The sequence below is a fragment of the Stenella coeruleoalba genome, assembly GCF_951394435.1.
Source record: "Stenella coeruleoalba genome assembly, chromosome: 10".
Lineage (NCBI taxonomy): Eukaryota > Metazoa > Chordata > Mammalia > Artiodactyla > Delphinidae > Stenella > Stenella coeruleoalba.
The window spans coordinates 38,828,508-38,855,321 of NC_137156.1; the positions used below are offsets into that span (position 1 = coordinate 38,828,508).

General features: G+C 49.1%; 1 protein-coding gene across 2 annotated transcripts in view; it reads left to right on the forward strand.

Annotated features, from left to right (window-relative positions):
- Positions 1-26,814, forward strand: part of CPNE5 (copine 5) — a 91,615-nt gene that overhangs the window by 13,846 nt on the left and 50,955 nt on the right. For both annotated transcript variants that reach the window (XM_079933266.1, XM_079933267.1), the window contains exons 2-3: positions 1,046-1,086; positions 3,103-3,149. In XM_079933266.1, the coding sequence (XP_079789392.1) occupies positions 1,046-1,086; positions 3,103-3,149 (88 nt within the window). The remainder of the gene's footprint in view (positions 1-1,045; positions 1,087-3,102; positions 3,150-26,814) is intronic.

A 26,814-nucleotide genomic window follows, 5' to 3' on the forward strand; every position in this document is an offset into this window, starting at 1 on the left:
ATGAGGAAACAGACTCAGAGAGGTTAAGTCACTTCCCAGCCAGAGACCAAGTTTTCTTTGAGCCATGTTGCTTCCTGACAGCAGTGGGTCACTGTGGAGTGAGGGACACCAGATGTGCAGGAGATGCCCTTGCCTGATCTCCCTATGATCTCCCATCTGTGAGATGGGATAATGCTTACCCAGTACTGATCTTGCAGGACAGAGTGAGAATTGGGAGCTAATATTTGCAGAACGCTTAGCGCAGTGCCTGGGGTTCAGTGAGTAGGAGCCACGATTGCACAGAGGCAGGGAAGGAGGGGCTCCGCTCCTGTTGTGAGAGCTCTCTGCCTCCAAACATTGTGTCCATCATTTTTTGTTTGTTTGTTTTTTTGGCCACGCTGTGTGGCTTGCAAAATCTTAGTTCCCCAACCAGGGATTGAACCTGGGACTCTGGGAATAAGAGCGCGGAGCCCTAACCACTGGACCACCAGGGAATTCCCAGTCATCTTGCTGCATGAGTTCACGTCTAATTGTTAGGACCATGTGTTAGCTCTGGCCTTGACCACAAAAGGACCCTGTTCAAATGAGTCTGCATCCCCTGGGAGGTATCATTAATTAATCCACTGGCACAGGTGAGATGATTGAATAAACTGGCTGTAAGTAGAGCCCTGAGAGAATGGTACATTAGTGGCTTGATTTCACTTTATTTTTTCAGAGACAGAGAAGTGGTAAAAGGAGAATTTCTAGAACAATTTCTACAACATTGGGCAGATTGTGTTACGGCCCAAGAGCAAGGGGCTGTGGGATCCAGGGCACCAGGGCCCACAGGAGTGTGTGTTGGTGGCAGGGGGTGAGAAGCAGGAAGCACCACACACCCTAGGAGCTGAGCTGAGGAACCTCTGGGGCCCAGCCAGCTCCAATGACCCCTAATAAACTGTGCTGAAGGAGCCTCCTGCTTCCCATTTGCCTGAAGCCAGGCCCGAGGCAGCCTCTGGATCTCAGTAACAGCCTGAATCCCCTGAGATCCTTGGGCTGTGCTAACTCCTGCTCTCTCCCCCTCTTTCAGGAACCTTTTGGACAAAGACATGTTCTCCAAGTCTGACCCATGTAAGTCCTGCACTGACAGTAATAACAGTAACAACAACAGCAACGGCATTGTTTTATTTTTTTCTTTTCCATGATAGTTTATTCCAAGATATTGAATATACTTCCCTGTGCTATACAGTAGGACCTTGTTGTTTAACTATTTTATATATAGTATTAATTCCAAACTTCTAATTTATCCCTCCCCCCTACCTTTCCCCTTTGGTAACCATAAGTTTGTTTTCTATATCTGTGAGTCTATTTCTGCTTTGTAAATAAGTTCATTTGTATCACTTTTTAGATTCTACACATAAATGATATCATATGATAGTTCTCTTTCTCTGTCTGACTTACTTCACTTAGTATGATAATCTCTAGGTCCATCCATGTTGCTGCAAATGGCATTATTTCATTCTTTTTGTGGCTAATATTCCACCATATATGTGTACCACATCTTCTTTATCCATTCATCTGTCCATGGACATTTAGGTTGCTTCCATGCCTTGGCTATTGTAACTAGTGCTGCTATGAACATTGGGGTGCATGTATCTTTTCAAATTAGAGTTTTCTCCAGATGTATGCCCAGGAGTGGGATTGCTGGATCGTATGGTAGCTCTATTTTTAGTTTTTTGTGTTTTGTTTTTTGTTTTTTTTTTTGCCGTATGCGGGCTTCTCACTGCCGTGGCCTCTCCCGCCGCGGAGCACAGGCTCTGGACGTGCAGGCCCAGCAGACATGGCTCACGGGCCCAACCGCTCCGCAGCATGCGGGACCCTCCCGGACCGGGGCACGAACCCGCATCCCCTGCATCGACAGGCAGACCCCCAACCACTGAGCCACCAGGGAAGCCCTATTTTTAGTTTTTAAAGGCACCTCCATATTGTTTTCCATATTGGCTATACCAATTTACATTCCCACCGACAGTGTAGGAGTATTCCCTTTCCTCCACACCCTCTCCAGCATTTCTTCTTTGTAGACTTTTTGATGATGGCCATTCTGACTGGTGTGAGGTGATACCTCACTGTAGTTTTGATTTGCATTTCTCTAATAATTAGCGATGTTGAGCCTCTTTTCATGTGTCTATTGACCATCTGTATGTCTTCTCTGGAGAAATGTCTATTTAGGTCTTCTGCCCATTTTTTGATTGGGTTGTTTGCTTTTTCTGTTATTGAGCTGTAGGAGCTGTTTGTATATTTGGAAATTAAGACCTGTTGGTCGCATCATTTGCAAATCTTTTCTCCCAGTCTGTATGTAGACTGTCTTTTTGTTTTGTTTATAGTTTCCTTTGCTACGACGGCATTATGACTACTACAGTAGCCAACACAGGAGCCTGTACTGAGTGCTCACTATGTACTAGGCATCGTTCCCAGTACATCAAGGCTATCTAATGTTTCACAGATACTGTCTGGAGAAAGAAAACTTGGAGGTCTGACCCTTCCCAGCCCCGTACTTGTGAAGCCTCAACACAACCAAGTGGGTAGGGAGGGCTCAGAAGGTCTCAGCCCCAGGGAAACCAGTGCATTTAAGATCCCCAAATGTCTGTGGCCTAGGGGGATGAGCACTGATTTTGGAGCCCAGGGTTCTAGCCCTAAGCAATGCTGCTCAAGTATATGACCTCAGACAACTCATTGACCTCCTCTGATCCTCAGTTTCCCCATCAGGGAAGTGGGGCTGATGATAATAATAGGCCCCATGAGGCCACCTTGGGCTCTAAAGGGACAAGCGGGTTTCAGATGCTCTCTCCTGCCACACCTCTGCCACTCAGTCCTCCGTCATGCACACCTGTCTACCTGCCTCACACTTTACACTTGCTCTAGCCTAGATGTGAGTGACCCCGGCCCTCCTCCCAAAGGGTGGGTGCCCCTCCCAGACACACCTATATTCTGGGCCCCCTCCTCCAAGCCGACCCCACCCAGACCCAACACTGCTACCCAGGCCGTAGTGTCCTGAGGCGCCTGACCCTCCAGGGCCCTCTGCATCTGGGGCCCACACCTTCCTCTTGGCCTGGGCTGTTAACCCTTTTTTCTCTCCTCTCCTCACAGTATGCGTCATGTATACTCAAGGGATGGAGAACAAGCAGTGGCGGGAGGTAGGTACAGCCCCTCTCCCACCGTGGAAACATCAGCCTGTTCCTGATTGTCTGTCTGTCTGTGCATCTAACTCTACAGTCATCCCACCTGATGTGTTTCCAACTTCAGCATCTAAACCCCCGTGAAGGATAGTAAGGTGTGCAGAGACTTGTCCTTGCTGATGCAAGAAGAGACTAAAGGTGGAGAGAAAGTTCCTGTCCTCAGGGAGCCCCAGTCTGAGGGGGGAGACAGGGAGTCCAGGCCCACCAAGATCATGACCAGAGACATGGGTACAGCCTCTAGCACCATGTCTCAGCCAGAGCAGCCTTCCCGTGGTTTTTGACTAATGTGAGTGAGTGTGGCTTTAGTTAGGTGATTCCCCTGCTCAGAAACCTTTGGTGACTCCCCTCTTCTTTGAATCAAGTCTCAGCTGCTTAGTCTGACGTCCAAGCTCTGCCGTAACTCAGGATGGCCCGCTTTTCCAGCCTTGTCTCAATTCCATTGTCCCCACCAGAGGCCTTTTGCCCCTTGTGATAGGGTGTTTAAGGAGAGGGCAGACTTGAAGTGCTCGCTCTTAAGAATCACAGACACTTTTAGTGGGTGGCTGCTAGATACCTTCAGTCTATTCCCCACCCAAAAGCCAGAGGAATCCTATTAAAACCCAAGTCAAATTCTGTCCCTCCTCTGTTCAGAACCATCCGGTAGCTCCCATCTTGCAAAACTAAAGTCTCTGTGGTGACCCAACAGGCCCTACAGGATCTGACTTCCTTTACCTGACTGACCCATTCCCTCCTGCTCATCCCCTCCATCACTCCACTCCAGCCACACCTGCCTCTTCCTGCCTCAAGACCTTTGTACTTGCTGTTCCTTCTTCCTGGAATGCTCTTTCCCCAGATGTTCACGTGGCCCCTCCACAGTTCCCTCAGATCTTGGCTCAGACATCACCCTATCAAGGTCTTCCCTTGGCTACCCCATCTAACATTTCAGCCTCTCCACCCTTTCCTGCTTAATTTTGCCTCCTTATCACTTTTCACCATAAGCCATAAACGATACTCTGGTTTACTTATTTATTTTGTTTGTCATGTGTCAGCTCCATGAGGGCAAGGATTTTCATCTGTCATTAACTCTTACATTTTGAGCACCTGGAAAGTTGCCCAGCACACAGTAGGTGTTAATAAATGGCTGTTGAAGGAATGACTGGATTAGGAAAAGGAGCCAGGTGACAGAGGCTGGCAAGGATGTGGCAGCTGTTGTCTCGTTCCCGTCTCTGCTTCCTTCTTCCCTTAGACCTTCTGTGCCAGCTGGTTTTCAGGTGCAGAGAATAAAAGGGGGAACTAGTCAAGGGGGAGGGTCCTTGCAGCCCCTGGCTCCTGTCTGAACAAAGAAGGAGCAGACCTCCTTACTCTTAGAGAAGAGGATCTGGCCAAGCAAGGATGAGGTCAAAGTCTGGGAGGTGAAGAATGTTTTCTTCCAGGGTTGAGGAGGTGGGGGTGAATTTACTGGACTCAGAGCTGAAGGGAGTTTCCCTTGACCTTCATAGCTGTGCTCACTCCTTCTGGTGATCAGAAGAGGCCCAAGGATGGGACGAGAGGGAATTTGACCTTGGCAGCCCGATCCATGCCCTTCTCTACCCAGACCTGGGAGGGAGGCCCAGGGGCTCCGGATAGAGACTCAGCTTGGTGTCTCCACTGAGAGAGGGAAGTACCAATGACTAATGGAACAGAGGCAGCTCCAAAGAGCAGAAGGACACAGGTCCAGACCCCAGGGCCTGCGGAAAGGGAAGGAAGAGGAGTGGTGCATGAGATGACCAAAGCCAAGAGCCCACAGGGGCGGTGGTCCCAGGTGACTTGATGAGAATGAGAACGGCCAGTAAAGCTTCAGTAATTCAGACTTCAGAAATGAACCTCCCCTTCCTCGTTGGTGGACTGACTGGAGCATCACCTGCCCTGCTCCCTGATCTGCCCTCCCTCAGGCTTGGCAGAAGCAAGCGGCCAAAGGGAATGAATTTTATCCATAAAATGTATGGGAAATATTTCCGCAGGGGCTGGGCTAAAGTTGACTTTTTCTCCCTCTCCAATACTCTAAGCCAATTAAAGCGTAAACCAGATTGCTGGGGAAATGTTTAGCTTAAAGGAACTAATTACTTTTGAGACCTTTTGGCCGAGCTTCATAGAGAACAGTAATGTCCTAACGTCTCGGTGATTCATTCAGGAAAGTCTGGAAGGGCTCTTCAGAAGGGTGCTGCTCCATGAACCCTTAATTACATCCTGTAATGAGACTTGTCTCATTTGGGTCAGGGCCCACGTTGCATCTTTTTTTTTTTGGCTGTGCCTTGCGGCATGCGGGATCTGAGTTCCCCAACCAGAGATTGAACCCATGCCCACTGCAGTGGAAGTGCAGAGTCTTAACCACTGGACTGCCAGGGAAATCCCCATGTTGCGTCTTGTTATCACACACACTGCAGGGTGGAGCAGAGGAACGGGTGATAGGCCTTGGAATCAGATACACCTGTGCTTTCACTTCTGGCTCCAGCCCTTTCTGGAACAAGTTACTCTTTTTTAAAATTAATTTATTTTTTTCCCATTAATTAATTAATTTATTTATTTTTGACTGTGTTGGGTCTTCACTGCTGCGCACAGGCTTTCTCTAGTTGCAGTGAGCGGGGGCTGCTCTTTGTTGCAGTGTGTGGGCTTCTCATTGCCGTGGCTTATCTTGCTGTGGAGCATGGGCTCTAGACACGTGGGCTTCAGTAGTTGTGGCATGCAGGCTCTGTAGTTGTGGTGCGTGGGCTTAGTTGCTCCACATCATGTGGGATCTTCCTGGACCAGGGCTCGAACCCATGTCCCCTGCATTGGCAGGCGGATTCTTAACCACTGAGCCACCAGGGGAGTCCCTGTTTTTTTTAATCACAGTGTTTATTTATTTGTTTTTCTTTATTTCTTTATTTTTTGGCTGCATAGGGTCTTAGTTGTGGCACTTGGGATCTTCATTGAGACATACAGGATCTTTTGTTGCGGTGTGTGGGTTCTTCGCTGTGGCGTGTGGGCTCCAGAGCAAGTGGGCTCTGTAGTTTGCGGCACGTGGGGTCTCTCGTTGAGGTGCGCGAGCTCAGTAGTTGTGGTGCGTGGGCTTAGTTGCCCAAGGGCATGTGGGATCTTCCTTCCCAGACCAGGGCTCGAACCCACGTCCTCTGCATTGGAAGGTGGATTCTTTACCACTGGACGACCGGGGAAGTCCCCTGGAACAAGTTGCTTTTAACCTCTGTGTTTCCACATATGTAATACGGGAGTAACGCCTACCTTGTAGGCCTGTGGTGAGGGCAAAGCGAGATGATGGATATAACATACCTGCTGTGTAGTCATTGTCTGGTAAATATCATTGTACAACATCATCCAGAGTGTCCGGGCCTTACTGGTCCCTCCCCCATTTCAGTCAATATTTACAACAGTAAGCATTCTTGAGATTGGGCGGGGGGAGGAGGGAGATAGGCCGAAAGAAAAGTGTTTCACCAGAAGCGCAAGATGGAACTAGGGAGTTTGCAGCCTAGAAGGGGAGATTCCCATGCATGAATAATGCTAACAGAGGATGTGATGAGAGGTATTGATGAGAATGGGAGTTCAGAGGAGAGAAAGTTACAGCCAGAATGTCATTTGGATTTTTCAGTGGAATTTGAACCCCAACACCAGCCATCTGGCTAAGGGATGCATGATGTGGAGCAGGGGAGAATGTGGGTTGGAAGGAACTTCAGGGCTCAGCTGGTTCACCCTCCTCATCCTATAGAGGAGCAGGATTGGCCTCATGTGTTGGAATCAGGGTGCTGGACCCCAGTGCAGTGGCAGCGTCCACTTGGAGGAGTTGAGTCGATCTGGGTTTCAGTGAAGCCGGGGGGCATACACAAGGGCCCAGCATCAAAGATGGTGGTGAGGGCTTCCCTGGTGGCGCAGTGGTTAAGAATCCACCTGCCAATTCAGGGGACGTGGGTTTGAGCCCTGGTCCGGGAAGATTCCCACATGCCGTGGAGCCACTAAGCCCGTGTGCCACAATTACTGAGCTTGTGCTCTAGAGCCCACAAGCCACAACTACTGAGCCCACGTGCCACAACTACTGAAGCCCGTGTGCCTAGAACCTGTGCTCCGCAACAAGAGAAGCCACTGCAATGCGAAGCCTGCGCACTGCAGCGAAGAGTAGCCCCTGCTCGCTGCAACTAGAGAAAGCCCGCACACAGCAACAAAGACCCAACGCAGCCTAAATAAATAAATAGATAGATAAATAAATAGATAAGTAAATTTGTAAAAAAAAAGATGGTGGTGAAAGCAAAGGCATGGAGGTGGCTGGAGTAAGCAGGCCAGTCCAGGTCCTGCAGAGTTGGGAGATATAATACAGGGCTAATTATAAAGGAGTGGGTGGGGTTCAGGGAAACCAACGTGGGCTGGTGAATCACAGGGGCTGGGGACAGTGGGACTACTCCAGGCCTGAGGAGGTAAGGGGTGGGAGTGGTTCCTGGAACCCCAAGGGAGCTTGTCTACAGGAGCAGGGGCCCTCAGTGGAGGGACATGGTCAGCCTGGGCAACCTCACTCTCTCCCCACCCTCTGCTCTCCTGCCTTCACCTCCCATTGGTGGAACCCCACTGGAAGACTTAGAGTGGGGGGCGGCTGTTGATCCAGTCCACACAGGTCGGCCTCCCGGGCATAGAGCAGGGTGGGGAAGGGCTGGAAGTAGATCCAGAGGGCCAACGGAGACCATCCAAAACAGAGGGTGAGCAGATGAGTGAGGCTGGTGTTCAGGGTGTGAGGCTGGTAAGATACAGGGAGAGGCAGCTGAAGGGAGCTCCTGACTCTCAGGCTGAGGACTGCTGGGGTCATAGGGTCAGAATGTCAGAGAGGAGACTGACCCCATTTACAAGAGACCATCAGCGCCATGCCCAGCCTTCAGGGGTGACGGTGGCAGAGCTCTGTTGCATGGGCTACCCCTGGGACACAGGCTTCAAGCTATTTCTGTAGGAGGAAAGATACCCTCAAACATATCAAGGCCCTACTTTGCCTGATTCTTTGTGTGACCTGCAGAGGAAAGTATCAGGAAGGGAGAGTTTAAAGAATAATCCAGATCCATCTCTATGGAACTGTCCCTGGGATGGAAGCCTGTTTTTCCTAGTAAACATGAACCCATTCCCATGGCTCCACCTGCTAGTTCATTGCAAAAACTCTCTGTTAGTGGAATCTTGGCCAAGAGATACTCATTCCATGGCCGGAGGGAGTCAAGTGCAAGCACAGCAGTTTCCCTAGGCAGGGTCTCCCATGTTTGCATAAGACCACAGAAGGATGAAAGCTGCTCTCGCAGCCCCTGGCTGCCTGGTTTCAGCTGATTTTAACCGTTTGGGTCATTGTAATGCCTTCTGAGAAAGCTCCGTCTTCCCATCACCTAAATCTGTCACTGAACTTTGTGAAAATTGACTCAAGATGTAATTTTAGCCCAGGAAATCGACCACTATTTGCATCAAGGCTTACTAAGCCCTTCTGCATGTCCCAGGAGAGGCAGGATGGCCAGGTAGGAGGAGTCCCAGAAACTCTGTCACTAGGAAGAGGGAGCTGTGCTTGGTTCCCCATTTGAAAAGTGTAGGGGTGCAGCAAATAATAATAATAATAATGAATTTCACATTGGGAATTCCTTGGCAGTCCAGTGGTTAGGACTCCATGATTTCACTGACGAGGGTGAGGGTTCAATCCCCGGTTGGGGAAATAAGATCCCACAAGCCCCACAGCCAAAAAAAAGAAAAAAAAAGAAAAGTGTAGAGGTGATTCCTGCCCCTCCCTTGCCAGGTGGCTGTCCAGGCTAAGGGCCCTTCAGAAAGGAGGAGATCATGGAATCTTAGGGTGTCCCGCTGATCAACCCACACCACCTGCAGAGCATGTGGCCCCAGCCGCCACGCCCACATGTCCCTGCCTGAGCGCTCAGTCTATTTTTGAGCAACCTCAGCCTGCTGAACATCTTAACACCAGCTGGGAATGACAGTTCATCTCTGAATATTCGGGATGATCTTCCTCGGAGCATCTTGACATGAGCCTCCACATAAATTTGGCTCAACTTACTGTGTGCTGGGAGATGAATGCTGGGGACACAAAGGGTGACCAGACACTATCTACAGCCAGAGCTCACTTTCAATTCAGGGAGGTAACAAAAACAACAATAACTGCAATAGTAATGCTAATAGCAAACATATCTAACAGTGATGTACCAGGCACTGTTCTAAAAAGCATTTACTGTAGTAACTCATTTGATCCTCACAACAAACCTGTGAAGGAGGTAGCAGCAGCATTATTACTGTTATTATTATTATTGGCCTCATTTAACAAAACAGGAAACTGAAGCACAGAGTGGTTAATGTGAAAGTAGTTTCTAGAACATGACGTCAGAACTATAATAGAGTTATACATAAAGGGCATAATTCCACTCGTTCCTAATTCCACACTCCTTAGATGTGCAAGTAAGTTGATTTTCTCATTCACATATTCTTTATTTTTTAAAAAAAATTTATTTCTTTAATTTATTTATTTTTGGCTGTGTTGGGTCTTCGTTGCTGTGCGAGGGCTTCCTCTAATTGCAGCAAGCAGGGGCTACTCTTCGTTGCAGTGCACGGGCTTCTCATTGCAGCAGCTTCTCTTGTTGTGGAGCACAGGCTCTAGGTGCGTGGGCTTCAGTAGTTGTGGCATGCAGGCTCAGTAGTTGTGGCTCGCGGGCTCTAGAGCGCAGGCTCAGTAGTTGTGGCTCACAGGCTTAGTTGCTCTGCGGCATGTGGGGTCTTCCCAGACCAGGGCTCAAACCTGTGTCCCCTGCATTGGCAGGCAGATTCTTAATCACTGTGCCACCAGGGAAGTCCCCCACATATTCTTTCAATGTTTGAGGACAGCTCACATGGCCCTGTTAGTACGCTTTGGGGCAGACCTAGAATGTGACCATTTCTATCAAGAGTTCCTCTTTATATAACTGTCTCTTGTCCCTTTGCTAATCTGGGCACACTCCCTGGAACACACGTCCATTTGTCAATGTTCTTCCCAAAGTGTGTGTCCTGCACCATTCCCTTCTCCAGCTCAGAGCATCGTGGGCTGGCTCCCTCCTCACAGGGGCTTGGACTAGACAATCATGCATTCTGTGTGTTTGTTTCCAAGGGTTATATATCTATCGACATTACCTAGAATTCCACTGGCCTTTTTGGCAGGTGTCTTCGACTTACTTCATATTGAGTTTGGGGGCTCCTGTATCCTCCTCAAACAAGCTGCTATCCAAACAGAATTCCTCCAGCTCAGATTTGGCAATTGAGTTTTTGAATCTAAATGTGAAATTTTACATTTATCTCTGTTACATGTCATTTGGCAGATCCAGTCTGTTGTTATGGTCTGTGAAGATCACGTTGAATTATGGTTGTGCCTCCTGGTCCTGGGTCAGGGGCAGTCATTGTCCACGCGAGTGATAGGGGTTGAACGGGATGGAGTGCTGTGGTCCTCCACTAGAGACCTTTTCCCAGATTGATCTCAGTTACCTAGCTGACCTTTGGGGAGTGCTGTTCAGCCACCTAGGATCTGCATAACTTTGTTATAACCCATCTCGTATTTCTGCGTCTGGTCCCTAAGGACGTCATGAATAACAGTCAAATACCTTGTCAGATGACACCCTGAACTTGATGCCCATCCCAGCTCTGAGATTTACCACGTGACCTGGGTGAGGTATTTATCTTCTCCAAGTCTCATCTTACTCATCTGTAAAATGGGGTTAGGAGAGCTTCTTGGAAGGACTAACTAAGATAATGCTTGTGAAATGCCTGGAAATATCAACTGCAGTGTGCCATTGCCCAGCTCGGGCCCCTGGGCGCCCTTCACAGGGGGAATGACCACACTTGGAGACCCTGGGAACTAAACCAACCCTGCCCGCACCAGGAACCCAGGAGCAACAGCCAACATTCTCAAATACTCAAGCTTCCTGGGAAACCCGAGTTCCCTCCTCAGCCTGGGGCTGTAGGACCTGATTCGCTCCAAGGAGTGAGGGCTTCCAGGGGGAGAGGGAGTTGAAGGGAAGCATCCCAACCATGTGTGTGAGGAGTCCCTCATCAGAAGGGGCTCTTTCAGGAAAGGCCGGACACAGGGATGTCATCCCTGTGTCGTGCCTAGAGCATTGTAGCATGACATACTGGCCACGAGGATGGTGGCTGCGGATGGTGCAGGAGACCCACTCCCAGACTCTGTGACGCCTTTGTCCCCTGCTGGTGTTTATCCTGGGTATCTCCTCTCAGTCTGCCCACAAAACTCTGCCTCTCTGGTGGTGGCCTGTCTGCCTCCTGCCCCCTATCAGACCCCGACTATCCTCCCTGGCTCTGGCCCCAAAGTTCACCCCCAGGCTCATCCCCAAAGTCTCCTTTTTAGCTCCTCCTGAACAGAAGAGGGCTTTTTCCTGTGGCTGTCCAAATGACAGCTCAGGAATTCACCCATTTCTCAAGGCTCTAAGACAAAACATCAACTTCTTAGCCTGGTGTTAGAGCCTCTCCCATTTGGACTACCCTAAGCATGGCCATAAGCCAGGAACTACCATGGATTCAGCCCTTGCTGTGTGCTCTGCTGGCGCATCCCTAATGCTGCAGCCAACTGTGAGGAGATGTGATTGGCCCAGATCACAGGTAGGAACTGAGACGGGAAAAGCTGAAGTGGCTTGTGTAAGGCCATGCAGTTCATCAGTGTGGGGCTGGGACTCAATCTGTTATGAAGCCACCTAACCACAGCTGCCAGGTCTTTGGGGCAGAGACCTGCAGCCTCCCACAGTCAGGGGTGGATACATGCACATCTCTGCTTCCGCTCAACCTCGACGCCAGGGCCTACACAACCGTGAAAGCAGGTCTCAGGCTGATTTCTGCCTCACGCACCTGTGAGTTAGATTGAACCGTATGAATCTGCAATTTGAAAATTTTGGCAATTTCATATGGTCTAACAGTTAAGGTTAGACTCTAATCTAATATTAGTAAGTGGCCGCTAGTCACACACCTGTCCTTACAAGCTCAGAGAGGTCCCTGGGCCTGCCTCTTGCCTGAAAGCCTTCTGAAAGTTGGCCAAGGGATGATGTTCCAGGGTTGGTAAGGATCAGGCCACAGCAGGCTCCATCTGTGGGAGAACCCAGGGGTATCAGAAGCCCAGGCCCACTCCCAAGGCGTGAGGTCACGTCTCTGCAGATTCTCACTCCCTGCTTGTGCAAGTGCTTAAGTGCTTGTACAGCAGTCCTAACCATCCAGGTGTCTCACTACCCCTTCCTGTTGGTTGTGAAAAATCATTGCTAACATCCCTCTGTTAATAGGGCTCTCCAGTACCCAGGAGATAACGTATTAGAGGTGAGGCCTCCTAATTAGGGTCTTTCAAATGTAACTCCCACTCATAAGATGGATGAAACTCATTAAAAAATAATCTAAAATAATGTGTTACAGACAGTAGAACAAAACCCAAGCTGTTTGACTCCAGGCTTTTCCCTCCCTACCTCAGGGCCTGTTACCCGCTATCTTAGGGAAGAAGCTCTTCTTAGCTCTGTCCCTCTCCCTGCATCCAAACACTCATAGCCCCCAGTCTGGTGTACTGCCCACCCTCACTCTATTCCTCCAGAGGAAATACTCCACCATGCCCTTTCCTTTAGCCAGCTCTGATCCACCCTAAGCTGTCTCTGAGCTCCCCAGACACCTCTGTCCCAGCAGCCATGATTACTCCTTGATAACTCTGATTATTTAAGCTACTCAAAGAATCAACCAAGATGTATGGAAAATCTGTGTGACAACAGGCATCCTTTACTGAGTGCCTGCCATGTGTCCAGCATCTCATACTCATCATCCCTAATCCTTATAACAACTTTGCAGGCAGGTACAGATTATGCCTAGACCACGGAGGAGGGGTGGGATCCTGAGCACTTTTAAGAGTCAGACAAACCTGGGTTTGTTTCAGGACCCTGGTACTTAGAGCTGTGTGGCCTAGACACTTATCCCCTCTGAGCCTCAGATTCCTCACATGTAATATGGACAACTAACAATACTTACCTTCTGGATTGTATAAGGATTTGAGATAACATAGGATAAGTTGGAGGAGCCAGGTAGGCACTTGGTAAAAGATAGCTCTTGTTAATAGATCACTGATGGTGCCGGGCAATGTACCAGGCAGTTTATATACTTTATCTCAGGTAGCCCATCCTATAAATAGCAGTGTGGAGGCCAAGAGAAGGGAAGTAACTTAGGTAAGACCCTGTGGTATCCTCCAGGGTGCAAAGCTGTAGCAGGGAGGTCCCTGCCCTCAGAGACCTTACAGGGAGCTGGGGAGAACAGACACATATATAGAAGGATTTATTTATTTATCTTTTAAATTTTATTTTATTTATTTTAATTTTTTGGCTGTGTTGGGTCTTTGTTGCTGCATGCAGGCTTTCTCTAGTTGCGGCGAGCGGTGGCTTCTCTTGTTGCGGACCATGGGCTCTAGGCTCGCAGGCTTCAGTAGCTGCAGCACGTGGTCTCGGTAGTTGTGGCTCATGGGCTCTAGAACACAGGCTCAGTAGTTGTGGCGCATGGGATTAGTTGCTCCGCGACACGTGGGATCTTCCTGGACCAGGGCTCGAACCCGTGTCCCCTGCATTGGCAGACGGATTCTTAACCACTGCGCCACAAGGGAAGCCCTATAGAAGGATTTAAAAGCCTCATTTATTCATCTTGTTGAGGGTGTTGGAACAGATCCTCTCTGAGGCCCCAAGTTTCAGACCACAACTAGTCCAAGAGCCTCCCAAGTAGTTTAGACATGAATTCTCAGCACTTCACAGCAGGGAGAGATCAAGAGGGCTAGGGAGGCTTCCAGGGGGAGACAACACCATACTTTGGACTTGAAGGATGGTGAGAGGAGGAAAGGGCATTCCAGGAATGGGACCTGACATGAGCAAAACCTGGGGGTGGGAATGGCCTGCGTGTCCATGAGCTAGCTGGCTGTGACTTAGTCCAACTGCAGCCCAGTGTGTGCTGGAGGGAGGTTAGAGGTCAGCTCCAGAGGGGAGGGCGGCGCCCCCCTGGGAGCCCTGTTGGGAGTATGTGGTCTTAGATTTTATCACGGTTTCCAGAATCAGTAGTCAGGGAACTGGCATTTATTGAGCACTTACTATATGCCATACAGTGATCCAGGCATACAGTGGAGAACAAGACAGGCAGAGTCCATGCTCTGGAGAGGCTTAGTGTAGTCAGCAAAGAAATTGGATAATTTCAGGTACTGGTTGATCAGTGCTGTGAAAAAGATAAGACAGTGTGATGAGACAGTGACCTGGGAAAAGGGAGCTGCCTTAGTTAAAGGGGCATCAGGGGAGGCCCTGCTGAGGGGCTGGTGATGCGAGTTGAGTCCCAAGTGGTGCCATGCATTAGTCTGGTGGTGGGGAGGTTCCAGGCAGAGGGAGCAGCGAGTGCAGAGGCCCCAAGGTGGGAACAAGCTCTTTTCATCAAAGGACCAAAAGAAAGACTGGTACAGTTTGAGTGGTGTGAATAATAAAGACAGTGGGCCGTATGGTCACAGAGGTTGCACGGGCAGATCCTGCAGGGCTTTGTAGGCCATGTAGGAGTTCAGACACTGCTCTAAGTGTGATGAGAAGCTATTTGAGGGTTTTGAGCAGGGGAGTGATGTAGCCTGGTTTATGTTTCAGAAAGATAACTCTGTCCCCTGTGTGCAGAGCAGATTGTAGGGGAAAGGGCAGCCGCAGGAAGACAATTTGCAGTGTTTGTGGAGCTCCTGGGATGAGATGGGGTGGGCAAGGGCAGTGGGGATCCGCTTGATCCAATGGCCAAGAGTTTAAGTGTGAAATGAAATGACCTTCCGCCCACTAGGCTGTGAGCCCAGTTGGGATCCCTGATGACCAGAACAGGACCTGGCCCCCGTCATAAAATGTAGACCTTTATCAAAAGATTTAAAGTAATGAATGGACCGTTATTGTTACTAAAGCCCAAAGCAGGAGGCAAGCCTCGCTAGGAGGTGGATTCCCAGGCCAGCATGGGGTTGGCTTTCCGACTCTCCCCTTTTTGCAGAGAGGAGTCTGCCTCTGCAAAGAAAGGTCCCTCTTGAGCCTTGGGTCCCTTGGGCAGCCTTTAGTGGTTTTTGCTCTTGTCACACAGCTGCATTTCCAGGGCCTTGACTCCCTGTCATCAGGAGCAGGCAGTCTAGGACCAAGGCCTTACTTCAGGGACCAGGTGAGTCCACAGGTACCTTTTCCCAGTTTTAAGGTTAGGGCTTTAGAACCTGCTTACAATGTCCCTTCAGATCCTGTCTTTTCCACTCCCCATAACCTCTCTCAGTCCTAGTTTTTTTCATCAGCAAAATGGGACCCTGGGACCCTGATGCCTGCTCACTGGTCTGTGATGGGACGTAATGACAGAATCACCTCAGTGCCTTGTTGTGCTCAATACTTTAAATAGTATTATTATGCAATACAGTCAGACAAAGCTATGAGGCGGCTCTGTCCCCCGTCCTGCTGATCCTCAATAGGAGGATGACTGACATTCCTACTGCCCATGCAGTCTCCACCCCAGCAGCACCGTGTGATCTGCCTTGGCCCTCACCACATCCCAGCTGAGGAAGCAATTGGATGGAGGGGTCCTTGCTTCGCCCAGTGACTGCTAGCAAGTGGCAGAGCCGGGGTGTGATGTGGTCTTGAGTCTGAGTCCAGGCTCCTTTCATCTGCCCAGGCCACTGACTTTCAAAATGGGCTTTTCTGGCTCCAGGGTTTGATGTGGTGCCTCAGGGTCCAACTGTGAATCTGTGTGTGGCTCCTGCCACCCCTTCCCCCATTCAGCCAGAGGTGTTTGTTAGTTCTGTGTGATACATTAGACAGGAGCCTAAGATTCCCTTTAAAGAAAGGAGTCTGCCTTTCTAGTAAACCCCGAGGATCTAGGCCAGGTCCCTTGGTAGCTGATAAATCTATTTATTCCGTGGCGTTAGTGTCCAGGCACACTTCATAGCTGCAGCTGAACTGTTGAGAGCGCGGGCTCTGAAGTCAAGGTAACTGGGTCCAAATCCAGGCCACCACCTTCCCAGCTGGGGCGCTTAGGCAAATGCTTAGGCTCAAAAGCCTACTGTGAGGATTAAAGGAGTTAACTCATGTAAAGGGGCTGGCACGTAGAGAATGCTCAATAATGGCTCTTCCTGTAAGAAGCCCTTAAGTGAGAAACCACCGATGCTATCATTTCACTGATGGTGTATAAGGAAGGGACCACTGATGCTATCATGTCAGATGTCATGATGCCATTTGATAGGAACCATAGACATTTTGGGGTGTGCTGGGGGACAGGTGCTATTGTGACAGGCTTTCTCAGGCTTCCCCATTCCCTCAAAAGCGGCTGCTCAGGCAGGACCAGAAGCACAAGCCAGTGGAGAGTGTTTTGCCGGCAGGTTGGCAGCCGGGCTTATTGGTAAAAGGGCCACTCCCCCAGGAGCTGGGACAATTTAACAGATTATCGGAAAAAATGGCTAATTAGGAACTAAGCTTTTTGGCAGGAAGTCTTTTATTATAAAGCTTGATAAAATTTCACAGGCCACTGCTGGTGTCTGGGGCCAGAACAGGAACCTTCTCTGTCCAGGCCTGAGCACTGGGAAGGCCATTGGAGCCTCAGGCACCCCATCTCCCCCTCTGCCCTTCCTCACCTAGAGGCCTTGACAAAACAGGAAATGGTCTGGGAAGCCACCAGGCCACAGAAGTCATGGTTCACTCCGTGTGCCTTTAGGTAAGCCCCATGCTTTCTCTGGGCCTCGTTTTCCTTATTCTCTAAGGAAGAGATGGCCACAGGATCCTGGACCCCTCCCGTGAGAGAACCTGAGAGAAATTTCCAGACCCAAGACGGTGGTGGACCTGGCATGGGACTTCTGTGCCCCTCTGCACAACCCATGCCCTCCTGCCTGATGCCCAGACCTCTGGCCATTCTCCCCAGCCCTGGACACCCACCCAGTCCCCTATTCCCAGAGCCAAGCAGATTCCCTCGTCCTATTTGTATTTGAGTCAGATAGATTTCTGGCCTCTAATTTTAATCCCAGTGAACATGATTCATGAGGATCCAGGGGCTGGGGTCTGCAGCAAGATGTTAGAATCTGCTGTTAAGGAGCCATCAGTAATATATGAAAATTATAGGGGAGCTCCGGCTGGGGAAGGGTGGGCAGCTTGGAGGTAGAGAGCAGCCTGTCAGCTCTGGCCTCCTTCTGTCCTGGCCAGCACAGTCACTGGGGGCTTCGCAGCTGCGGGGGGGAAGGTCTCTGAGGCTTCATGCAGCTGTAATTTGTAAAAAGGCAAGAGCTGCTTAAATCAGGGGCCGTTAAGATTGTTCAGGCTTGCAGAGCCACCCACTCACTACTGAGGCAGAGGATCGCAGTGAACACCGTGATCCTGTCACTCCTGGGAGCCCTGGCCCTCCCCCCGGGCCTCCTGGAGCTCTGCTTCTTCATGTGTAAAATGGGGATGATAATAAAATCATCTCCATGGGGGTCAGTGGGGGGTTAAATGAGATCATGAATGTGTGGAAGTGTTGTGAAGATGAGAAGTCACGATACAAAGCGGAAGGAGGAGGAGGATTTGATGGAAGGGAGAAACCTGGGAGAGGGGGGCATAGACAGGCTTCTGGGACAAGAGGGCACTGCTCAGAGCCAGAGCCCCGCCTGGCCTGGGCTCTTGTCACTGCCCGTTTCCTAATCAGCTATGTGACCTCTGTCAGAGCACCCCATCCCCGCTTCCCTGCCTCTCTTTTCTCATTGGTTGAGAGGATTTGGTTCCTTCTGGCCCTAAAATCTTCAGTTCTGAGTCAACTTGTTAGTCAATGAATGTTCACAGAAATCATAGGAAGGACCAGGACTGTGGTGTGTGTGTGTGTGTGTGTGTGTGTGTGTGTGTGTGTGTGTGTGTAGGGGTTAGAGGTGGTGTGGAGGTTGAGCAGAGGAATAGATCGGGGCGCTCACCTGTGCCACCTGACCTGTAGAACCACCCAATTCCACAGGAAGAATTAACCAGGTGGAAGGGACAGTCAGCACTGAAGAAGTTCAGAGGTTGGGCTGGGGTAAAGACTGATAGGACATATTCCCAGCCTCATTCACAGTATTAACCTCTTATTGTTGAGTGACTCAATCAACTCCTAATTGATTAGGAGCCAGAATGCCTGAGTTTGAATCCTGTTCCTTCCACCCATTAGCTGTGTGACCTTGGGCAAGTCACTCAGTCTCTCTGAGCCTTATCTTAGTTTACTTTTCTGTAAAATGAAGATGATAATAGTACTGCCTCATAAAGTTATTATGAATATTAAATGAGTTAATATATGGAAAACACTTAGCACCTGGCACCTGGTAGGGCTTGGTGACAGTTGTTATCAGTATTGAAGACCAACTGGGCAGCAGATGCTCTGCGCAGCCTTTCATGCACATTTCCCTCTAGCCTTCCCCTGGAGAAGGAAGGATGTTCTGTTTTAGCGATGGGGAAATGCACCTTCCGAGGGGTTACCCAGGTGGTCTCACATAGATAATAAGTAACAGAACCCTGGCCAGTGGGGCTTCTGGGCCACTGGCCTGGCTACCCCTCTGCACCTCCCTGGCTCCAGCCATGGGCATCTGTGGGGAGTTGACCGACATGTTGGGAGACATCCCTGAGCTGCTTGCTGTCACTGCCCCCAGCAAGTGGGTTGTGAGGAAGAAGAAGAGGACCAGATTTTGGAAATCTGGAAGCAACAGAGAGAGCCTCTTCCCAGGCTGCCTTTGTTCTGCATCTCCAGTGTCTGAGCTGGGGATGAGTGGGCCAAGGGCACCACTCCCCCCATTCTCACTAGCAGCCTCCTTGCCCAAGGGGTCCTCCTGCCTTCCCTTTCCTGCAGTGGCCAGAGTGAATTTTCTTCTCTAGGCCTGGGTGGCTAAGCAAAATTTACACATTCTACTTCCTTTTTTCTAACTGAGGCCTGCGCATTGGTAGGTGTTGAGGGGAGCCCACAGGGAGGGCAGAACCTTGATCTTAATGGAGCAGCTAGTTTGTAAGAGCAAAGGGCCAGCCCTGAATTTTCCCCTCAGCCTTACCCTGTATGTGGAAGTTATTTGGAGAGAAACCACACAGAACTGGGACCTCCAGGGGACTTAAGCACAGAGGACCCCTTTAGATGGAGGATAGAAACCTTCTCAGGCATGGAAGATGGGTAGGAAATGTTAGCGGTTAGGGCCAGGAGCATCTCAGAGACAGGGCTGAGTTCAGAGACTTGGGAGATCTATACCTCCTGGGTGGCTGGGCCAGGGTTTGGGATTTATAAAGAACCAGAGTGTGGAATCACAAATTTACAGAGCATGTTTTATGTCCCAGGCTCTCTTCTAAGTATATTACATACACTAAATCATTTAAGCCTCTAACAACTCTATAAAGTGTGGATAAATGGTCATTTCCATTTTATGGAAGAGGAAATTAAGGCAAAGAGGTGAAGGTGTTGCAGGAAGGGGGACCCCTTCCAGGGCCCAAGGGTGGGCTCTTGTCTAACACTCAGAAATTAATTGTCTGAGGAGACACACACACTGACAAAGCAAAAGACTTTATTGGGACGGGGCGCCTGGGTGGAGAGCAGCAGGGTAAGGGAACCCAGGAGAACTGCTCTGCCTCATGGCTCACAGTCTCAGGTTTTATGGTAATGGGGTTAGTTGCCGGGTTGTCTCTGGCCAGTCATCTTGCTTGGCCCAGACTTGGTCTGACTCAGGGTCCTTCCTGGTGGTGCGTGCATCTCTCAGCCAAGATGGATTCCAGCGAAAGGATTCTGGGAGGTTAGTAGGACATATTATGGGCTGGCGTCTCCTCCTTCCTTTTGGCCCCTCCCAAATTCTTCCAGTTAGTTTTACAAGACGTATTATGGGCTGGCATCTCCCCTCTCTCTTTGGCCCCTCCCATATTCTCTCAGTTAGTTTTCAGCAGCAGTACCATGTTCCTTATCAGGACCTCCTGTTGTGAGAAACTTATGCAAGTGGTTATCATGGTGCCTGGCCAAGGTGGACAGTTTCGGTCAACTGTTCCCTAACAAAGGGATTTGGCCAAGGTCACACAGCCAGTGAATAGCAGAGCCAGGATTTGAAACCAGGAAGCCTGGCCTCAGACTGCTCTATTAACTACTTCACTTTACTGCCTTATGTGCGAACCCCCAAGATCTGCCTTCCAAAGCTAGAATTAGTGGTTCTTAAAGCTTTCTGCTTCCCTTTGAGAAATTGATGAAAACCATGGCTTCTCTCCCCAGAAAATGAGGACATGTACAGATATTTGCATTCAATTTCAGGGTGTCACAGCCCACTCAGAGCTGGTTCTAATCTAGCGGTTGCCCTTCCCTGCTGGGCTCTCTGACATCTGTGTGGATGGGGCCGGGATGGCTACTTTCTACAAAGCAGAGGCTGTGGTGAGAGCCCTGGACCCTGAGAGTCCCCACCAAGGCCCACAGGTAGGATGGCTGGGTTGGGACCCTGCATCTCTGAGGGCTGTCACAGACCTTGGGTACCTAGGCTGCATGGGCAGGAGTCACACACTTTACTGGTGACATGAATGTTACTGTGTCTAAGAAGAATGGGGTGGGGGTGGGGACCGTTCTTGGTTTGTGTTCAGGTGAGTTGGAAATGGTATGAGTGTGTGAATGTGTTTGTGAGAGAGAAAATATATCAGTCAGGGTCCCAGCAGGAGAGAGAATTCTACTCAGTTGTTTTCACTGAAGAGATTTAATGGATTTCTTTCAAAGGTATGGGTGAGGTTGAGGACACCCACAGGGACAGTGCAGCACCCAGGGCCTGGCAACAACAGGGAGCTGTTTCCACCCAGGCTTGAAGGGGCAGTGGGAGGAGACAATGTTATTGTGTGTGAGTGAGAGGTGAGCGTGGTGGTGGGTGTGGGGGGAACAGCCCCTCCCAGAACCGTGGTGCTGAGACTGGGCCAGAGACGGAGGAAATAGCCCACATTCTCTCATCTCCCGTCTCCCATCTGCCATCTGCCATCTGCCAGTGCCTCCCACTGGCCAAACCCAACTGGAACCCACAGAGCAAGGGAACCAGGTGATGGAGTTTGATTGGGAAGCAATCTCCTGGAATGGAGAAGGAGCTGGGCAGGGTGGGGCGGCAGCAGGAGACTCTCCGGCATGGAGAACAAGCCTCCAAATCAGTCTAGGACTAACTGCCAGCTCAGTGCCCCCTGCAGGTCAGGAGGCCCATGTCTTGACACAGGCTTGCCCCTTCCCGGCCTTGTAGTTGGATGTGGGAAGGGAAGACCTTACTGCCTGACCTGGGTTCTCAATCCCAGCCTTGCACTGGCCCTTGTCCCAGGGCAGTTTGGTGGGACAGCTGCCCACCTGCCCCCATAAATCTCGACTTCTATGTGTAGCACAGCCCCTGGGAGCCACTTAATTTAGTCCTCACAGAAGTTTCAAGTCTGCCTCCCCTCTGAGGGTCTCGCTCAAACTGATGATATGTAATTAATGCTGCTTAATTGATATTCTTGGGACTTAGTCATAGGGGTTTTAGGAACCCTTGGGAGCATCTTTTGTGACATGTCAGGAGCTTTTCCCACTGAGTTTTGTTGCCAGGGACAAGAAGTAAGCTTTTCAGAGGGTGAATACCCTAATTTCCAGGCTTATTTCTCATTTGTACTTTCTCCTCTCTGGGAGGCTGTCCCAGCCCCTGGGGTCATAGTCCCCTCACCTCCCCGACTGCTCAGCCCCTTCCCCAATTTCATACCACAGCCTCCCCAGTCCACACTTGCCACCTACCCAACAATTCTCTAGGATTCTCTGCATCAGAATTACTTGGTAAAACAAAGCAGATTTGGGGCTTCCCTGCAGCTTTGTTAATCAGAGAATTCCTGTGCCTACCAGTGTTTGGTGGTCTGTGCCCCAGACTTGAGCAGTGTCAGGCCCCCTCCCATCCTTAGAGACCAAGTGTGGACAAAGGGCTTCAGAATGGAATGGAGGGAGGGACAGGCCCTTCCAGGGACCTGGAAGGGCGTTCAGGGCTGGCTTGGCTCAGGATTACAGAGTGGTGAGGGGTTAACCTACCTTCCCCTCCTCCCCAAGCCCCCCTTAGCAGAGTCAGATCTCGTGCCTTTGCGTGCTTCCCGCTGCTTGCTAAAACCTCATCTCTCCAAGTCCCTTCTGGCTTGAAATCTCTAATTCTCTATGTAGAACGAAATACAACCAAATTAATTTTTTCTTTTTTTTTAAAAAAAAACGTCAGTTCAGCTGTGATCTGACCGTCATTAATAGGGGTATAAATTGGATCCGACACGGACCCAGTGGCTTCTTGGATTTTTAAAATTCAAGTTTTCACATTTTTTTCCCTTTGTTATTAGCCCAAGTAATGAAGGCTATAAAACATCTTTAGTAAGTCCCTGGGTTTAAGATTTCATTCGCAGTAGTTTAGGATGTGCATATATGTTAATTACCCCTGGTCCTGGTAATTTATCACCGCCCAGCCAGGCTCACTTGTCCCCTTTCCTGCTCTAGGAGATATTGGGTGCCCTTGGAGTCCCCCTCCGTGTCCTGTTTCCAGGGGAACTCCATTTTCTTCTCCAGCAGAGATCAATCTCTAGGGAATTCCCCCCTATTGCGCTTCAAGTGCCATTTTAAAAGCAGCGCTGTCATCTTCCCTAATGGGTGTTTTCCTTGGAGTCTCTGCCGGGAGTGGAGGGAGATGGAAGGATGCACAAAGGAATACTTGCCTCTTCTGGGCTGGGGTTTATATAAAATTCTGCCGGAGGGAATTTTTATTGTGTTTGAGAGAGGAAGGCAGTGCATTGAGGAGGAGGTAGGTCCCTTTCTTAAGAGGATTCTCTCGAACCTGGGTGTTTTCCTGGAATAGTCTACATTCTAGAAAGCTATTAGGAGAAATTTTCTTTGCATCTGAAGACACACGGGATTAAGAATTAGAAAGGGCAGGAGAGGAAAATGCAGGAACTGTTTTGCAACCAGGGTTATAAGATCGTTATGGAATTTGTGGGGTGGGGCAGGAACCCAGTCTTATTCAACTCAATGTCCTTACCATGGCCTTGCACACAGGGAGGCTTCTATAAATGCTTGTGAAGTAAACCTCATCTTTATTTGGCTTTCATAATGCTTGAGGACTCTTGGCAGTTAGATGAGGTAAAAATATAATAAGCCTTGGGGAGTATCTCTGTGCTTCCTAGATGAGATGCTGCCCGATTCGTGAGTCATTTAATAAAGCCAATTAGATCTTCAAATTAAAAAAATATATATATATATACATATATATATGTATATATAAATATAAAATGAGCTTTGGAGTTAGACATTCTTAGGTTTAGATCCCAGCTGTGCCTAGCTGGTGTGAGCTTGGGCAAGTCACTTAACCTCTCTGATTTTCAGTTTTCTCACTTGTAAAATGGGTAAATGGTCACAGGGTTTTTGTGAGAATTGAATGCAGTAATTCAATGATCCACTTGATCTACTAAGCATTCAGTAAGGGGCTCAGTAAATGTTAGTTTTCTTCCTTCCTCCTACCATGTTCCTACTGAGAATCTGTGGTTCTCAACTCCATCTGCATCTTAGAATCATGTAGGAAACTTTTAAAAAATACAGTTGTTCAGGCCCCACCCATTGAGATTCGGATTTAATTGGCCTGTGGTAGGGCTTGAGCATGGATGGGTTTTTTTGTTTGTTTGTCTTTTTTGCCGCTCCTCATGGCTCGTGGGATTTTAATTCCCCTACCAGGGATTGAACCCTCACCCTTGGCAGTGAAAGCGCAGGGTCCTAACCACTGGACCTCCAGGGAATTCCAAGCATGGGTATTTTAAAAAATCTCCTGTTAAAGGATACGTTTTTTTAAAGACAAAATCACGATTCCCATAGAAATATAAAATGAACACACGGCAAAGATTTATTCAACTTATTAATCAACGAGGGACCCAGAAAGATGTTATAACTGGTTCAAATAATTCCAACAACACACACATATATGAAATCAGGAATACTGAAATGAATTTACAAATAGCTGCAAAATTGGTCTGTATCCACAGGGTAATAATCAAATAATCAATTGCATTCCACTGAGGAAAATCCATTTGCATTTCTATGGATAAAATCATCTGCATTACTCTATGCTTTCTGTAATTTACGGAGTTGTAAAGTAACTCAGAGATAATGAACGATGCAGACCTCTATGAAATCAGATACCTGGACTAGTATGGGAAACAGGATGCCCAGTGATCTGCTTTTTTGTACATTTTAATAACTTTCACACTTCCCCAGCTAGGGTGGAGCACCCTGCCTTAGACCTTTGTATATAGTTCCGTTAACAGTGTTGTCACACTGTATTGTAGTTATTTGTTTGAGTTGTCCCACCTATGATAGAGAAGTCCTTAAGTACAGGATTCGTGTTCTATTTATGTTTGTAACCCAGCACCCACCACACTGCCTGGCCTACTTTATAAGTGCTTAAAAACTGTTGAATTCATAATTGGATTGAGTTGGATAACTCTAAGAAGCAAGCAGAATGAGTATTATTCTCCATCTTCTGATGAGGAAACTGAGGCTTTGAAAGTCTCCGATCAAGTCACACAATCAGCTTGTGATGAAGTTGGGACTCAAACCCTCTCATCGATTTCCTCATTCAACCTTTCTTCATTCAACAATGAGTACCTACTGTATACCAGTCACTGGGAGCAGTGGGCTTCCGCTGTCCTTGCCCTCAGGACCTTATATGTAGGGTAACATGGCTTAGAGAACGTGAGCCAGAATGCCTGGGTCGTGCCTTGAAGTCAGCAATTATTAGCCATGTGACCCTGGACAAATTACTTGGCTTTTTGGTGCTTTCATTTTCTCATCCATAAAATAGGGAAGCCTGCCATAAAAGGATTAAATAAGGTAATATGGTGTGAAGTGTTTACTGCAGCTGCTGGTGCTATAATCATGTGGGACTGTGAGCCTGTGACTCTGTTAAACACTGTGTCAGGTCCTGAGCTGCAAAGATGAGGAAAACTTGGATCCCCGCCAACCCATTGCTTGAGAAGCTCAGTCTAGTGGGATGGAAAGAGTAGATCATTATTAGGTCTTGTGATGAGTGCAGCCATAGGGATATGAGGAGGATTATGGGAGTGCAAGAGAAGGGGTGGGAGTTAGAGAGCTGGACTTTCGGGGAGCTGAGTCCTTAAGCATTAGCGATTGGCCTACCTGGGGTACCTGCCAGGAGGTGGCTATTGCAGTGATTGAGGCGAGAAAATGAAGAGTCCTGACCAAGGCCACGGCAGAGGAGGCAGGGAGAGGGGAGAGATTTAGCTGATGGAATTGATGGGAATGAGAGATTGATTCGCTGTGAGCCTGAGGGCAGGAAGGTGCCACATCTAGTGTTCCCCAGATGACCCCACACTGCCCTGGGTGGGAGGTTCTCTGTGCAGGTTTCTAACTTACTTCAGGGGAGAAGGGGACACCTAGCTATGTCCCAGACAACTGGAAACATGTTAAGAATGATTGACAACCTATTTAAAATATTTTCATTTTGTCTGCCTATCTTGTTTAGTTTGGGGAATATCATGCCCTACCACCATGGAGTGTACAGTGCTTTTGCACTTTATCTTTTAGACCCATGTCCCTTTTTAAAAATAAAATCTCACCAAAATTATCTAGTGGATTGAAGACGTAAAAGAGCTGCTTTGATGGAACTGGTAGCCCGGAACGGTGCCCACACTGCCCCCCCTCCATGACATGGGAAGGCTCCTGGGAGCTCCCAGCCCTGTGAACCACAGTCTAGCCCAGTGGTTCTCCAAGGGAGGTCCCTGCACCAGCAACATCAGTGTCACCTGCATTTTTAGAAGTACAGATTCTGGGCTTCCCTGGTGGCACAGTGGTTAAGAATCCGCCTGCCGGTGCAGGGGACATGGGTTTGAGCCCTGGTCTGGGAGGATCCCACGTTCCGCGGAGCAACTGAGCCCGTGTGCCGCAGCTGCTGAGCCCGCGTGCCACAGCTACTGAAGACCCCGTGCTCCGCAGCAAGAGAGGCCTCCGTGATGAGAGGCCTGCTCACCACAACAAAGAGTGGCCCCCGCTCACCACAACTAGAGAAAACCCGCGCGCAGCAACGAAGACCCAACGCAGCCAAAAATAAATAAATAAATTTATTTAAAAAAAAGAAGTACAGGGCTTCCCTGGTTGCGCAGTGGTTGAGAGTCCACCTGCCGATGCAGGGGACATGGGTTCGTGCCCCGGTCCAGGAGGATCCCACATGCCGCGGAGCGGCTGGGCCCGTGAGCCATGGCCGCTGAGCCTGCGCGTCTGGAGCCTGTGCTCCGCAATGGGAGAGGCCGCAACAGTGAGAGGCCTGCATATCACAAAAAATAAATAAATAAAAATAAATTAAAAAAAAAAACAAGTACAGATTCTTAGCCCTCATCCTAAACCCACTGAATCAGAACCTACAATCTATGTTTTAACAAACACTTTAAGTAATTCTCATGCCCAGAAGTGGGGAGTGACTTGCTTTAAGTCATTCAGGGAGTTTAATGGGATATAATTATTGAGTGTCCAGTGTGTGCCAAACTCTAGTGTATATGTTGCAGGGGTTACCAAGAAAGTTAAGTCTCTGAATTAGTTATGCACTGCTGAGTAACAAATTAGCCCACAGCTTAGCCACTTAAACAACAGGGTCATGGATCTGGGTGTAGCTCTGTGGAATCCT